The sequence below is a fragment of the Ostrea edulis genome, chromosome 5 (genome assembly GCF_947568905.1).
Source record: "Ostrea edulis chromosome 5, xbOstEdul1.1, whole genome shotgun sequence".
Lineage (NCBI taxonomy): Eukaryota > Metazoa > Mollusca > Bivalvia > Ostreida > Ostreidae > Ostrea > Ostrea edulis.
In genome coordinates, this window is record NC_079168.1 from 44,985,320 (window position 1) to 45,002,363 (window position 17,044).

The 17,044-nt window shown below is 35.1% G+C and overlaps 1 protein-coding gene across 3 annotated transcripts in view; it reads left to right on the forward strand.

Moving 5' to 3' along the window:
• Window positions 1–13,191, forward strand: part of LOC125651549 (Fanconi anemia group M protein-like) — a 44,194-nt gene extending 31,003 nt beyond the window's left edge. For all 3 annotated transcript variants that reach the window (XM_048880198.2, XM_048880199.2, XM_048880200.2), the window contains 3 exons: window positions 692–810; window positions 4,876–5,020; window positions 8,770–13,191. In XM_048880198.2, the coding sequence (XP_048736155.2) occupies window positions 692–810; window positions 4,876–5,020; window positions 8,770–13,124 (4,619 nt within the window). In that variant the 3' untranslated portion in view covers window positions 13,125–13,191. The remainder of the gene's footprint in view (window positions 1–691; window positions 811–4,875; window positions 5,021–8,769) is intronic.
• Window positions 13,192–17,044: the final 3,853 nt, after the last annotated feature.

Consider the following 17,044-nt stretch of genomic DNA (forward strand, 5'->3'; position numbering starts at 1 on the left):
AAAGTAATTATTACAGTTGTCCCTGACTAGTATATAACCCACAGTATTCACTATCACTACAGACATTCGAAATGAAAGTTGATCCTTTTCAATATTGCCACACTGGGGCATATGTGTTTCTAAAACATGTCTTGTTTTCTAACATTTTCTGCAAATTGTCCTCATTGACATTACTAAACCTAGTCATATTGGAAGTGTAAACAGTGTCTTAATCTCTTAAATGCTTACACATCACTGATACTCTTAAAACATGTAATAGTTAATTCTTTGACTTAGAAACAGATCGACATGTTTAATGATATGCAAACTGATCACTAAAACTACACAGTATAGGGAAACGGGTGGAAAGGACTGATTGTAGTAAGTTAGGAAATAATGCAAAATGCAATGGCATGAATATTTAAAAGAATTTTCAAGAAACTTGTTTTCATTCATGCAATATTGTTAGCTTCAATTATATATACATTTATCAATAATTGGGAATAAATTAGTCTAGAAGTTTATGTAAATATTCAGTAAAAATTGGGCCTTAGTCCCCTAGCTCTTTAATATTTTGAGTGTCTGATGTTCTGTTATATTTTAGATTTTTGATTTCTTTAAAAGAAAATTGTAATATTGGGAAAAAGAATTCTAGATTCCGTTGTGAAAATGTATTTTAAAATGAAGTAATCTCTAAGATTTTTGCTTAAAGCTAAGCATTCCAAAGGAGATGATGGTCAGATGGCATCAAAAGAACTTGCAGAGATGGAAAGATTAATGAAGAAGGCAAAGCCCCTACCCAAGTCTTCCAAGTTTCTCTCTCTGGGTGAGGTATGTACAAAAATCGTAATGGTAGTTAGCATCTTGTATTTGATTGTCTGTCTTAAAAGGTAAGTTCACCCCCCCCCCCCCAAAAAAAAACCCCAAAAATCGTAAAAATGAATTTTTAGATAATGATTATAAGGCCTAAAAAACAGTAAAGTTTCATATGCCAGTATGTATGCTAAAATTTCATACACAAAAATGAATGCATAGCATTTTCACTGAAATCTATAATAGGATTTCCAGATTTATGGTACATACATGTTTGTTAGTATTTTTATGAACATTCGGAGTAGTTTATGTAGTAAAGTATAATTGTCTATGCATATTTCAAACAGTTTAATTACCCTCTATATTCGTGGATAAAATAGTATTCATTATTATAACATGTTATTGTGAACATAGATAACATTCCTTTTAGTTGGTAAACTTTCCTGAATATATGATGACTTTCACCAGAAATGTTGCCACAGTAGCCATTTTTGATAACAAAACATAAAATTTATCATTACTAAAACTTATTAGGAAAATCAGCCATTGGAAACACTAAAAATGTCAGTGGCTTGAAGCAGCTGCACTATGAAATAAATGTAATGTGCACAAAAAATGAAATTGAAAATATTTTACATGCTGTAGTTTTAGTAATCTAATTTTGACATCATAATCATGAATAATTTCAGAAATTCTCCCCAAATATCTACACAATAATGATAGTTTTTGATAGGATGGTTTGAAAATTTAGATCCTCATCATATCACCACTGCTATTTTTACATGTATTATTAATGTCATTTACATCAATATCTATACTTCCTTCATCAACTTTCTGCATTATCCCAGGGCTACCTACAATCTTGTCTGAACTTTTAAAACCACCCATATATATACACTTGCATACCCATAATGCACAAGCACCTCAATTACAGTTTGGTCGGACACCCTGTCAACAACAACAAAAATGTCTGTTTTTTAAGAGATTTTTTGCTGAGCCAACAATCAGTAGATCTGTCTTAATTCTATTTATTATAAATTGGTGGTAAATTCAGCAGAGAAATGATGATGCCAGATTGTCATCCAATTTATTTTTGTCACCATGTTTGTAATATTGCTTTTCGTAGCGATATTTGTAAACAGTGGTCAGAGGAAATGTGGGATATTTTAAGCAAGATGATAGCTACCAGGTTCAAATGCACCCAATTCAGTTATTTTTTCTTCAATAGTGGCACCCTCATGTGCACAGCATCAATTATTTAATGGGAATCAAGAATTTTTCTCTACCTCACTTGCAAAGTTAGACAGAACCAAGGATTTTCCGGCAGAGACTATCATAAAGACATCCAGAGCAGCTTTAACAGTGTGGGCAGATGTCTCGACTGGTGGTTGGGAGGAGTGTCTAGAGGACGCCAGTGTGTCAAGAAGGTGGTCAGACAAAGAACAATTGTCATATATAAATCTGTGATAAAATTTCTGCAACACTCCAGAGAGAATATCAGACACAAATAGATTCTTTCTGAGGTTAGTTTAACTTTCCTCTATCAATCACGATGAGGGGACAGATCCTCCACTGATGATATGAGACTTTTTGCAATGGTGTCAGCAGCAGTGACTGCAAATTTAGACGGCTTACATACACAGGTAGAGGAATGTAATAGTGAATCAGTTTTCACAGAGATGTTGCCAAGGGTACATGATGCAAAGTCCAAAAATGACAGAATGGAGTCTGTCAGGAGGTGGTGCAGAAGAGATTCAAGGCATATGCATGTACTAACCCAATGTGGATTTATTTGCAACCAGAGACAAAAAGAAATTGATTGAGTTCTGATTTCTATATCCAGACTCTCTTGCTTGGAATGAGATGTTCTTGCTGGAATTTGGAGTGGAATGACTTCCCACCATTGTTTCTAGAATCTAATACAAAAAGTAGCACAGGAAGATTGCCTCACGAATGGTGTACAAAGGAGAACAATGTTTATTTTTAACTTAATAGATCAGCTTTTCGGAACTATATATATATCTCATTGGATTGAATCACTTGTAAAGTTTGTTATTAACTCAACCATGAGAATCTGATGTCTGCAGAAGTGCTTGCCACTAGGCATATGGCATTTTCTTGGTCTACAGAGTCCACATTTACTTCATTCTATATGAAGGATGTTGGTCAAATATAAGCTTGGTTTGCCAAGTTTTTAAGTAACTGCACACATAGAGATTTGAGATGAGTGCTTTTTGACCGGTTTGCACTACATGCATCTGGCTTATAGAATGGTGAATGGCGGGTGGGAGGGTGGGCATCCCTGTGGGTACCTACTGTGTGTAATCAACTCCTCTCACACCTCTAACTTGACATTCCTCAAACTTTGTACAGTTGTTATGGACACATTGAAGATGTGTATATGTCTTGAAAGTGGTCAGACATTTTTCGAAAAATTTACATACATGTAGTTGAACTTTGTCATTTTTTAAGAAGGTACTCTACATCGTCATAATGATGACTTCCTTTTAAAACACGGATGAAAATATAAATATATAAATGTCAGCAATATTTGTCTATTCATTTCAAAAATCATCACAAAGCTGAGTAGCTCAGTAGGTTAGCATGTCGACTGCTGAACTGTAGATTGTTCGTGAGTCCAGCAGGAGTTTTAAATTTTTTCCAGATTGAATTCTACTAAAACTGCATTTTTGACAAAATAAAGTAAATTTGAAGTTTTCAATTTCAAAGTAATGTACATATCTTCTACTTTTCATCCATATCAAATTTCTATGGTGTAACATTCCTCCTTAAGCATATCTTGCATAGACGGTACCTATTTTTGTAAGCAACTCCTCTTACAGCATTTATTTGACATCCTTCAGACCTTATACAGCTGTTATGGAAGCATTGTAGATGTGCATGTGTCTTTTTGGAAGTGATCAGACATTCTTTGAAAAACATACATGTAGTTGAACTTCGTCATTTCTTACGCATGGTACCTTACTTTGTGTAACCAACTCCTCTTTAACATATTTTAAAGCAAACCAGCCATTTCTGTTCTTGAATCAATTTTTGTGATGTAATTAGCCTGCCCTTATTCTGCTTCAAATTCTGCAAGATGGTGGTGCATGTATTTTTGTAAACTGAAGGTTTTTAATCAACACCTTGAACCTCATTTTATGAGATATCTGTACACAACCTTATTGGTGCTTAGTGCTATAGGGGTGGTCTCAAAAGTTTAGGCAGGTTTGTAGGTAGCCATGGAGAAATGCAAAATGTTAATGCAGGTAAGTATAGATATCTTGTAAACAAAGGTTTTACCTTAAAAACCTTCAATTTCACATATACTTCAAAACTAATGTGCACCACATGAGATATTCAAAATTCCATTGACAAAACCCTCTATTATCTACATGCATTGTGCAAAAAATGTGAAACCCATTATTTTTGTGATGTTATATTTCATATGCAATAGAAGTTAACAGATAATGCAATAATGATCTTTGCTAAACTATTTCCAAAGCTAAACAGACCACTTTCTAACTTGATTTTCTAGGGAGAAGAATGACAACAATGTAACCAACTTTTCAATTATAATCAATTATCATCCCATCACTGTTTTGAAAAATAGTGTTCTATTCTTGAAAATTTTAAAAGTTTATTTAGTAATATACACCATTATCATGATTCATAATGATAATAGGAGGATAAAGGTAAATCATTTATGAATATGATAATCACATGAAAAAAGTAAAACTCAAAAACAATCCCTCCGATACATATTGGACAGACCTGTGTTATTCCTTAATCTAGGACATTTACATGCTATTTTACAGAAAGCAAGGGGCTGCTGAAGAGAAAATCCTTTACAACTTGCAGTTATAAATACACATACAATATGTACATATGTACAACCTTCAAATGTAGATCACTATGAAGGTGTCAAGATGTATTAAAGAGAGGGCAACTCAGATGTCACATTTCTGATGTCTTACTTCTGTTATCACACGCACACACATAAAACACTATATGTCTCTGGTTATGGTAACTCTTTTATCAAAGACACAGACAAACAGTTTAATACAAGTTTCTTATTTAAAGGATATGGAAGACAATCTGTCAACAGATACAATGTCATACAACAACTGGATGCCTTGGCAGAATGCCCTGCAGTCAGAGCACCAGATTTGTCACTCCAAAAGAACAAAAAACTTTGTAGAACTTGTGAAGTTTATTGAGATTCAAGGTAACGATTTTAAGCTCCTGACAAAGTTATGTGTCACATTCAAAATGGTCTGCTACCTGCTCTAGAAGAGAGAACAAACTTATTCCTTAGAAAGTTTACAAATATCAGATTGTGATCTGATAAGATATCCTGCTGCAGGAGATCATGATACAACACATTTCATGAAATGGCAATCAAAATAGCAGTACTGAATAAAAAGAAAAAGGAAGGTTTACTTTGGTGAATTCATCGAAGTTGACTTGTTTACCCATCAGTGTCTATTGAAGCATTACTATCAGTGCAGATCTCAGTGAAATGTCAAAATGGTGAAATATCATGCATATTGTACACAGGTTTCAATTCACTCACTGTTAGTCTCATGTTTTCAAGCAAAATCTGTTTTCACTCCATTTTATATTCAGGGTTTATTTTCACATTACCACTTAATAGTTATTGTATTCTAGTCTCTGATTGGTCAAATTCAAATTAAGGAAATCAGGTTATTTCTGTATAACCTGGTTTGGTATGGGGACATCCCCCTTGACAACCAGTATCCGGAAGTACTTTTCTTTCTTTTGAATTTACATCGCAGCACTGTTTTGAAACTTCTTTAAAATAGAAACTAAACTTGTGCAATAAGATACTTCAGTTTGATACACAGATTGTTTTCTGTGTCAAGCAAGATGTATATAGAATTTACTTGTAGGCAAATCATTGTTGTGAGAAATCAATTCATAATTTGTTTGAATATTAGATTAAAACAAAGATATTATATTCGAATTTATGATATACCATGTATTTGTAAAAATTGTCCTGATGATTTTGAAATACATTTCTCAGTGGGAAGGGGGATTGCTTGATCTGCCTCTTAAAGCAAAAAAAAAAGTGTCTCATTTTATAAAATGTCTTCACCTCATATGGAAATGTAGATTAGTCGCTTGCTTATATGTTTTCCTATGTCAGATTTGATATTAGTGACAATGTTGCATGCAATGGCAAGTTTTCATGTAGTAGAAACTTTCATTAAAAATTATTTTCTGATATTTGAAGACTTTTTAATTGTTTTGGGTAGTTTCATTGACTAAACAATGCAATTTCCCATATTTTCTCAATCTCTGTTGGAGGGACTTTAACAATATAAAAGTTGCCAGTGAAATCTAAGTTAGAAAAACATTTCGCAATTTTATACAAATTTTTAAAGACTTTGACATTTAAATTTATTTACAGCTTATCTTTATAAATGTCATAATTTCTTCATGTTCTTAACCTCTTTCCTCTATTTCTAGTGTAAAATGCATTTAAAAAAAAAATAAACTTTGCATATCAGCACATGTCTCCACCATTTTATTCAACTTCCACTTCATTACATAATATGTTTGTATAAATTTAACTTCAGAACTCGTTTATATTCAACATTTATACATAAGATTATAAACAAAAAATAAATTTTTATACAGCTTAATAACACTGTTTGATATGCAATTATGAGTGTTGGTTTCTGGTGTCACCAAAGTGTTTATATTACTGTAAATTCCTAAATATTTGTGAGAAATTTATCGCATAATTTCATGAGAGGCATCACTCTCGAATAAAATCATTTGCTTTTTATGCCCCCGAGATAAAAGATTGGGGGGGCATATTGTTTTTGTCCTGTCTGTCATTCCATCATTCTGTAATTCTGTCTGAAACGTTAACCTTGCTAATAACTTTTGAACAGTAAGAGCTAGTGCTTTGATATTTCACATGAGTATTCCTTGTGACATGACCTTTCTGTGGGTACCAACATTTTTGACCCTGTGACCTTGGAGTTTGACCTACTTTTTGAAATCTTTAACCTTGCTAATATTTTATTGAACAATAAGTGCTAAAGCTTTGATATTTCACTTGAGTATTCCTTGTGACAAGACCTTTCCGTGGGTACTAAACCGTTTGACCTTGGCATTTGACCTACTTTTAAAAAATTTGACATTGGTCATAACTTTTGAATGGTAAATATTAGAGCTCTCATATTGCACATGAGTGTTTCTTGTGACAAGATTTTTCTACTGGTACCAAGATATTTGTCCTTGTGACCTTGGCCATCTTTGGAATTGGCCATTATCGGGGGCATTTGTGTTTCACAAACACATCTTATTTATACTGCTAAAATGCATGTAAAAACTCTTGATCAACTTTGATACAAGGTATCCACCTGTGATGACCCCACTAAGTCTGTCAAAGCTGATCAGTCATGCGTCACTAATCTCCTAACAGACAGGGAAATTTACTCACAGTCCAGGTGTCCACTGCCTATTATAGGAAGTTTCTTATCATGATCAACATTTAATATGCAGAGGTTATATGATTATGAGTGGTGGTATTTATTTTAATAGCTTAAGGAGAAACTTCTATTACAGAGATGAAACGGGTGTAGGGGTCAGCTGGGTTCGAATGCTGTTGGCCAGATAGCTCAGTTGGTTGAGCACCTGGCTAAAGATTCAGTGGGCCCGGGTTCGAATCTTAGTCTGGTCTGTTGCATTTTCTCCCTTCCTGTTACAATTGGTGCCATTGACAACCCCTGGACTTACAGCTGAAAGTCCTGCCAGGGGCAAAAAGAATCTGGGTTGATGTCTTCAAATGTGAAGACATTCAAGGAGGGAGGAATGTAGTGGTCAACCAGATTTAATCACCAGTGGCCAGATAGCTCATTTGCTTTAGCACCTGACTAGAGATTCGGGTGGCCTGGGTTTGAACCCTGGTCTAGTCCATTGTATTTTCTCCTTTCCTATTTCACAGGAAGTATTTGAAGAGGTTTGTCAGCGAGATTAAAACCATTGTGAAATACCAAACGATAGAAATTGGGAAATTTTTGCACCATGAAATTAGTACCGCAGTATATATAAAAGATACAGTTGTGTTTCTATCTACATGTACTGCAGTGTTGTAAGTAGGGAAGTTAAATTGATAGCAAAAATAAATCTGTATACAATGTATTAGAAGGGTTCTTCAAAATACACATGAAAAGCTATTGGAAATAATACATGGTGATATGATACTTACCAAAGACAAAGTTAACACAACAATATTTTTTTAAAGGTTTTTAAGGCCCATTTTGGGTCTGAATTTCGGCCCTTTCCCCTCCTAAAAATTGCCATTTTTTCCCAATTTAGCTTGCATTTTTCCCAATACTAAAATTATGAAAGGAAAATGTATTTGAAAAAAAATAAACATTCAATGTGAATTATGTACATAAGACTTAATAAAGAGTTATTGGAATGATGATTTGGATAGAATAGTTGAAAATTTTAGAAGGTTAAAGAAAATTAGATGTGTAAAATAAAGATGATATAATGTTTGATATGATTTTGAAACTTATTTACGATAAAATTGATTTTTCCCAATTTGAATGAAATATCTACAATTTTTCCCAATTCGAAAGCCACAGGACCCTTGTCAGAATTGTAGAAAAATCACTGCTTTAATGAAGAAATTCATAAATCCTTCTGAATTGACCCTCAGTGTAACTGATTTTGATCTTACTGCTGTTGAATTTGATCATTTGTGAGCTTATTTCCAATTCAGACATTCATTTTTGAAACATTAATTTTTTTTATGTATCATATCCGACCTGTCACATACAGCTCTCTTTTATGTATTTGTCATAATATATCATGCCATACAGACGTAGTCTCTTCCCTGAAGACATATCTAGTATAATATGTACAATGTATGTAAAGTACCCTACATTGATACATTTAAAGTATGTGTATTCTAAAATATTTTTTTTCCAGGTTGTGTTGATGAAAACAGCTATGATGATGAAATGAGGTTGTATTTGGACCCAGAGGATATTGATAATCATGTTGCAATTGATAAGAACTCCATGGGGGCCAAGCCTCCAAGGAAGAGAAGCATTTTAAAAACCAATTCCTCTGTAGTGTCAGTAATTGCAGACACTGATGAGAATGACTTTGAAGGTGTGAAACATTCAGAAAGTGACAACAGTAAGTGTGATCCAAGCTGGACGTCCCAGAGTGCTAAGAAACCGTTACAAACTATTCTGGAAACCTATAAGAAAGCAATTGATAAAGTTACTAATTCTAGAAATGTTTTACAAACTGTTCCTGAAGTTATATTCGTTGATGATGATATTGAGGTTCAAATTCCTCTCATAAGTAACAAAGAAAAGGTAAACCAAAACATTGTGCTTTCTGGTAAGTCTGAACCTGGACTAACCACACCAGATATACCTATGTCACCTTTGTCTACTGACAGTGAAGCTTTTACCATCCCAGAGGCTCCCACATCAGAGGAATTGGAAGTAATGGTTAGCTTGTTAGCAGACACACCCATATTTCCAGAAGACATGCTTACCATTGTTCAGGTTTGGGAGAATCAGTATCTTTTCAGAAAGACTTCAAGTGTGGAAGGAAACCCAAGTGATAGTTCTGGTGATACTCCAAACTGTAACAACAATGGAGCTACTGAAAAGAAACATCTGAACCACGATAATCTGCTGAAAAGCTGTGATATTCATCATTTAGTGAGGGAGGAGAATTATGAAAAGAATCCACTGAAAGAAAATCCAATGAAAAACAGTGATGGTGGTATTTTGATGGATGAAGGAAAGTCTGTAAATGAGGATCATAGAATTAATTCTGTGATATCTGAAATAGAAGTAGACATTAGAACACAACCTGCTATTAATGAGACAAGTAATGTTGGAAATCACAGTGTTCATTTAAGTGATGTCCATACATTACCCGTTTCTGACAATAAAGAGGAAAATAAGGAATTTTCAAATCATGAAGAAATCAATTTCTCTGATAGTAACAGTTTGTTGACTTCTCAACCAAATTTTGACTTGAGCTTTTCTGAAGTTTTGGTTGAAGAAAAGGCACATTTCAAAAATGAACAAAAAGTTAGTAAAGAAGATAGACCTATCTTACAGAAGGAAGAAACAAGTACAGAACAGTTAAATGATAAAATTTGTGAGAGAAAAGCCATAGTGGGAAATGCCTTTAAAAAACAAACTATAAACTATGCAGACTTGAACTCCTATTTTGATTATTCTTTCAATGAGAGTGGCCTACAAGATGCAGTTTTGACCAAAGATTCATTACTAGAACCTCCATTGGATAGTATATCTAAACTGATCTCTACAAACAATGACCAAGCTCCACTGTCTTCTGAAAACAAACCTTTAAAAAAACTTTCTCCAAAAGATGATGAATTTACTTTTACACAAGCAATGGCAGTTGTGCATGATAGTGAAGAAGTCTTACAAGCATCTGAGTCCAACTCAGAAGGCTTCTGTGTATTAACTTCTACCTCAAGGGTAAAAGAAATGCCACAATCTGTTGTACAAAATCAAAGACAAGGCAATCAATTCTGTAAAACATCTGTTGAGGAAAGTCAAGCAAATGTGGAGTCTGCAACAAAAGGAGATTCAAGTGGAGGTAAGTTTACAAAACTGCAGACAAAGCATGAAAGAAATACAACATCATTTAGTAGTTCTGAAGAGGAGGAAGATACCAATGCTTTGGCACAATTCGATTTAGGATTTGAATTGGATGATGTCATTCCACCATCACCGTGTGTCAGCCAGAATCTATCACAAGTTACTTTCTCCAGATGTCGGAGTCAAAACATCTTAAAGAGCAGGAAATCTCTAGCTTCCACACTTCTGAGTCAAGAATCAAAACCATCAGATTCTCAAATTCATCAAAACCATCAAATTCTCGAGGAAGAGCCATGTTCACATGTGATGGAAGATGATGATTTTCAGACGGAATTGGACTGTATCAAAGAGGATTCAGACTGTATCAAAGAGGATTCAGAAAGTCGGGAATGTTCTCCAAAGCAGTGTAATTCTATTGATATAAAAGAAAAATTTGAACAATCTCTTTCCCCCATCTTGTCTGGTAGAAAATCAATCAAAAGTCAAAAGTTTTCATCTATTTCTAAAGAAGATCCCTTTCTTAGTCAATTGAACAGAAAGTCTTTGACACCAAACACGTCACCCTCCATATGTAATTTCAACCCACTTTTGGACAATTTTTCCTCAGATGAGGAAGTTATGGCTGTGAAAAGAAAAAGGAAAGCTGTCATTTTGGATTCTCCATCTTCACCATTGACACAAAAACAAATATTAGATGATGATTTTGTTACCCCTTTGAAACCTCCTGCAACCAAGCAGAGAAATAATGATCCTGTTACTGATGATGATTTTATTACACCTGTAAAACCAAGTGTTAAGAAACTGGTTAACTTGGATTCAAGTTGCGGGAAATCTGTACAGAAAAAAAAAGGTCATTGCAAACCCGGCGTATCATTTGTTCTACCTCTAGATTCCAGTGAGGATGAGTACGATGATTTTGAAGTAGATGCCAATGCCATAGCTATAAAGAAATCGGTTATAGATAAATGTAGAAAGGGAAAAGACAAAAACAATGTGAAGAAATCCAGCAAAAGCACTAAACCTAGGAAATTTGTGGCGGAATATTTGGAGGATGAAGCAGAAGTGTCCAATGAAGATGAGTACTCTTGTGATGAAGAAGAGGGGAGTGATCTGGATCGCTATGATGACAGTTTTATTGGAGAAGCCACACAACTTTCACAAAGAACATCAGACAATATGCATGCCATTTATCTCAATTCTATTAAGAGTGTACCAGTTAATGGGAGATTTAAACTATCTCATCACCATTACAACATGGACGTTTATTCCCAAGCCCCTCCTGAGGAAGAGTCTCAGTACCTGGAGGACAGCTTTGTTGTGGAAGAGGGTGAGGAGGAGGATTCTACCGTGCATTATAGCGCGGATGAGGTGACAGTGATGGATGTATCGGAACTCTCTTATGTTGGGAGGAGAACAAGGCGGTCGAAACCCATGAAGAGAACTGGAACTGTCAAAGAGAAGACTTTAGACGGTGGTTCTAAAAGACGAAGAATTAGAGTCATGGAAGAATCATCAAGTGATGGAGAAGCTGCAAACAATTCCTCATTTGATAATGTAAATGTTGCCCAAGGGAAACGAAAGATTCGCCAAGTGTTGATGTCTTCCAGCAGTGAAGACGAAATGGTAGCGCAAAAAACGGCAGAGGAAACTACAGTCAACAGGGAAAACTTAACTCTCTTGAAAGAATCAACCATGCAAGTTTCAAGTCTTCTCGGAGACAAAAACTCCAGGACAAACATGTGTCGGTCCTCATTGTCTACTTTGAAAACATCTCCTTCGGCTGCAAACACGAACCGCAAAGACATGACAAAAGAAGAACAACAGCGTTTAGAACGACTACAGAAACAGAAGGAGAAACAGGAGGAATTTCGGCGAATATTGGCAGAGAAGAAAGCTGCAGAAACTAGAAAACAGGAATCCGATGGTAAATATTTGCCCAGGAGAAGCATTGTAAGCTCAACGGGTTTAATATTTAACAGTTCGTCCTTTGCGGTGAATACCAAAGAGAAACACGTTGTATTGGTGGATTCACGAGAAATTAATGGCTGTCAAGAAATAATTTCAGAACTCAGATTTCAGCATGGAATTACAGTTAAGACAGCGCAGCTAGCGAATTGTGACTACATCGTTAGTAACCGCATGGGAGTCGATAGGCAGCATTGGTCGGAGTTCACCAAGGGATCCCGCAAAGACAAACTTCTAGAAAGAGTTACCGCTCTTTGTGACTTATTTGATAAACCAGCGTTGATAATTGAAAAGGATAGCACAAAAACGGATGACAAGAATTCTGTTAAACCTTTACATTGGACTAAATACGTTGAGAAGACACTTGTGCATTTAGTCCGGTCAAAATTGACGATATATTTCACAGATCATCAGAAAGACACGGCTCGCGTACTTTCAGATATCTGTCGACTGGAGGCTAGAAAAAATGCGGGCATCGGTTGCCCCACCGATCTGGACGAGACCTCTCAAACAAAGCTTAGATTTTACACCTCTATTCCTGGCATGTCATATATTACTGCTCTAAATCTCTGTCATAATTACAAGTCGATCTCTGGATTTATTGTTAGCGATACGAATCAAATCATGGCCAAGGGCTGCTTGTCCAAAGAGCAAGCCTCTCGAATAAAGGACTACCTGGAGCGGAAATTTGATCCTCAAATGCTCCCGTCAGGCAGGTGATGAAGGATTGTGTACTCGCATTTGTTTTTATTTATTGCAAATCAAATAAATCAACAGTTATCGCTGACTACTCTTCTGATATTAAGCTCTCCTGAAGAAGACCCTAGTGAATGAATTACGATGTAAGATTGGCTGAAATAAGTTGGTATAATGCAGTATTAGTTCATATAGACTTTTAAGATCCATCTTTCTGGGAGGTAAAGTTAATATTATTCATGATAAATATAGTTGTTTGCCTTTTGAACACGAATGTTTTAGAACACGCGAGATGGGTTATTTTGGAAAGTGTAGTGGGTCCTGCAGTGAATAAGAGCGGATATATGTGAGGGGCCCCCTGTCTACCGGTACTACATAACACTGAACATAAACTATGCCTATTTTTATACCCACGTATGTGTTGGTCCTTAAAACTTTTCCTATGTTGCAGATAGAAAAAAGGTAATTATTCTGTTCACTGTTTCACCTAGGTCATGCCCAGAAGGTGCTGCACCTTGTCCTTTTTTCTGGCGCCCAAATGTCTTACAAGCCAGTCTGATATGACCAAAAATTAAGACCCAATACTTGCGTCATTTGTTTGCATTGCATTGTATATTTTTTATGTCAGTGCTATTTGAAATATTTTTTTTCAGTTTGTTGAAAACTTCGTCAGACTGTCACACCTTGTATCTTGTCAAATTGTAATTGATATTGTTCAGGAAGTTACTAGTATACATACATATTACAGTTAGGAAAACAGGGTCCGGCAAATGACGTATTGTAAAACAATAAGCAGTTTTTGCACTTTAATTTGATAAGCAAGAACAATATCAATATTAGTCAGAGGAAAAAGTCGTTTCTTTTTATGAAGATGTCATGTTAAGAATTGTAATTGTGCACGCTGCGATCGTCTGCTGATATTTAACAGAGAGATCAACAAACAATGTCAGAAAGTCTTCATGTTACTTCAAACAATGACAATGAGCCCAGCAACAACGCCACGAAGACGAGGACATCTAGCCGAGTGCAATGTACTTTTATCGGTTGAAACGCTTTGTCAGTTTGATGATCTGTTTTCAGTGTAATGACAGAACAAACATCATTGCATGTCCCTTTCGCCTAAACTTCTCAGGAATCTTGAAGTATGACACTCGGAAAACACCATTACCCGTTGTTTAGACGGATACCAAGCCTTCCGTGTTTGTATTGAAGAAAAAGAACGAATTTATGTTTCATTTTCTAGCAAATTTCCTGTGTTTCCTCCTGCCATTTGGTCCCGTTCCTCTGCACGGTCCGGAAACTAGGAGATTCGGGTCTCATTTGTCTCCCCTTTGCGAGCGGACAAATTTATCGCTCCTTCAGCTGGCGGCGTATTTGTTATCGCGCTACAAACCCTTTGCCGTAAGGAAATAAATTTATTTCATCCTTTGATTTGACGATTGATTCTCGACCGTTGCTTGCCAGGGTGTTGCTGCCGACGTTGGCTGGACCCCGATCTTATATTACCGGACCTTATAACGTCTGCTTGTTTCAGAATAACCATTAAACTTTTGATACTCTCAAAAATCTGTTTACAAAGTGCGGTCTACATTTCTTAATGTAGCTAATGTTTGTTTTGCACTTTGAAATGCTGAAATGCATTCTTTTGTGTAGATCTTAAAGGAAATCTTATTGTTTACATACTAGGGTATTTTTATGGGCTATTGTTCAAGATCGTTTCGTGTATTTGATAGAGGAAGGTCCGGGGGACTCTGTTTTTCAACTTTGAGAATACTTTTTTTTGGTGAATAATCACATTAAACTGATCAATTGGCGTTCAGGGATACTTGCAAAGTACTTTAACCTCATTTACAACTCTTCTTGAATTCCCTTTACTATGAGAAGGGTTCGGTAAGATAAGTCTAATGTTGGATGCTGAAAAGTACACATTGACTAGTAAGATATTTATATAGAACGCTGCATTCGTTTAAGATAACAATGAGTCAATGACCAAGGTAACAATAAAATGACACTTTAGATTAACGATATATACTATGTAAATTAGATTAACGATATATACTATGTAAATTAGATTAACGATATATACTCTGTAAATTAGATTAACGATATATACTATGTAAATTAGATTAACGATATATACTATGTAAATCTGCTTGTCCTCTAAAAGGTCGGGAAACTGAAGAATTAGAAATTATCAACGTCAAAGGGCAATAACTTTGGTGATGATAGGTCAATTGACATAAAACTTTGTGTAACTATTGAACATACAAAATGTTCATAAGAACCGTACTTAATATATGATATTGCAAACTACGGGATAATTTAAAAGCAGTCGTAAGATATAGTTTCAGTTTTGCCAAAACGACACCATTCTACAACATTTGTTTAACAACATATCAGGCTATTGTCATCAAGCAGATATTTGATTGTTTTAAACATATTGCACACAGATATAAGGGGGACTTTAGATGAGTGTTGTGACCATTTGCCCTCTTTCATTCATAATCTGAATTTACAAATCAGTAAATTGTGACTATGGACTGGTTGATTTCTACTTTACACATCGTGTTTTCAAATCACTAATTCAATATTACAATTGGATAAGAAATTTTGGATTACTAGTATAGCGAAGAACGTTCTGCGACACTGGACCTCCATTAAGTCATAGCCGGCAGATACACCCCCGCTACTCTGACTCTCGCTTTTAAATGCCGGGCGTTTGGCCAAAGAGCAATTACTACCCTTTAATTTGTAAGTAATTGCTCTTTGGCCAAAAGCTACCTGACGTAGAGGAGATGCAAGTTCAAATCATGTCCCCAGGGGTAGGTTAGAGCCGCAATAGGGAATCAAAATTTTATATGCAGATATGTAGGAAAATATCTTACAATCTTCTGCATAACAACAAGACAATTATTACTCATAGTAATGTGCAAGCATTCCCATAGTAGTTCAGATTCAAGTTTTGTTCAAATTGTGGCCCCCTAAAGTAGGAAGGGGCCACAATAGAGGATCAAAAGTTTCATATGGGAATATATACAGGCCTTCAAGTGGTCCTATATTTCCTATAAAAGCCCTGTATATTTGACAACTCCCTATAATCCCTATATTTTTGTCTGAAAATGGCATTTCCCCCAATACTATCACTATGAATTCCAATAAATTTGTCGAAAGATTTTTTTTTTTTATTTGCTCGCTGCGCTTGCTTAGAACAATGTAGTTCCTGTTTTTCATCATATTAACATGTTCCCCACCACCACCCAAAAATGTTTTAGCTCATCTAAGTAAACTCAGGTGATCTATTGCAATTGGTCTGCGTGATGCAATTGAACATTTTTAACTTTTTGATAACTACCATTTCAATTCTTTTCAAATTTGTCATGAAGCATCTTTGGGACATGGCAGGCATAAATTGTAAAATTCAGGATTCAAAAATGTTCTTCTCTTGTGTAAGAAAAACTAAATGCATAGTGATGTAGAGCAGGAAGACTCTACCAAAATTTAACTTGGTATAGAAATATAGTGTATATGTGTAAAACATTTAAATAATATCTTCTTTAATGTTAATGATACTTACAAAAGCCAATTGAACTCATTTTCGTAGTTGAAAAAAATTCGCGATACTTTAGCGAATTAACGTGTATTTTTTACGTTATAAAGCAAAACTTAAACTTTCGCGATATAACGCGAAACTTTTACATCGCATAACTTTTACGTTATAAAGTTAAGTGTAGATTTTACTTTTAAACATGAATTTTTGGATTTGATGCGCTCAATATTATAAAAGTAACATAAAATAATTGTTCGTAACAATGAAGAAAAATAACGATAGACTTTTCCAGCTGTACCTTTTAATTTTGTACATTCTTATTTGTTGATATGATTCGACTGCTTTAATAAGCATATTTTGTGTTCTTAATTGTTACATAGGAGAGGTCGTTCTAGAC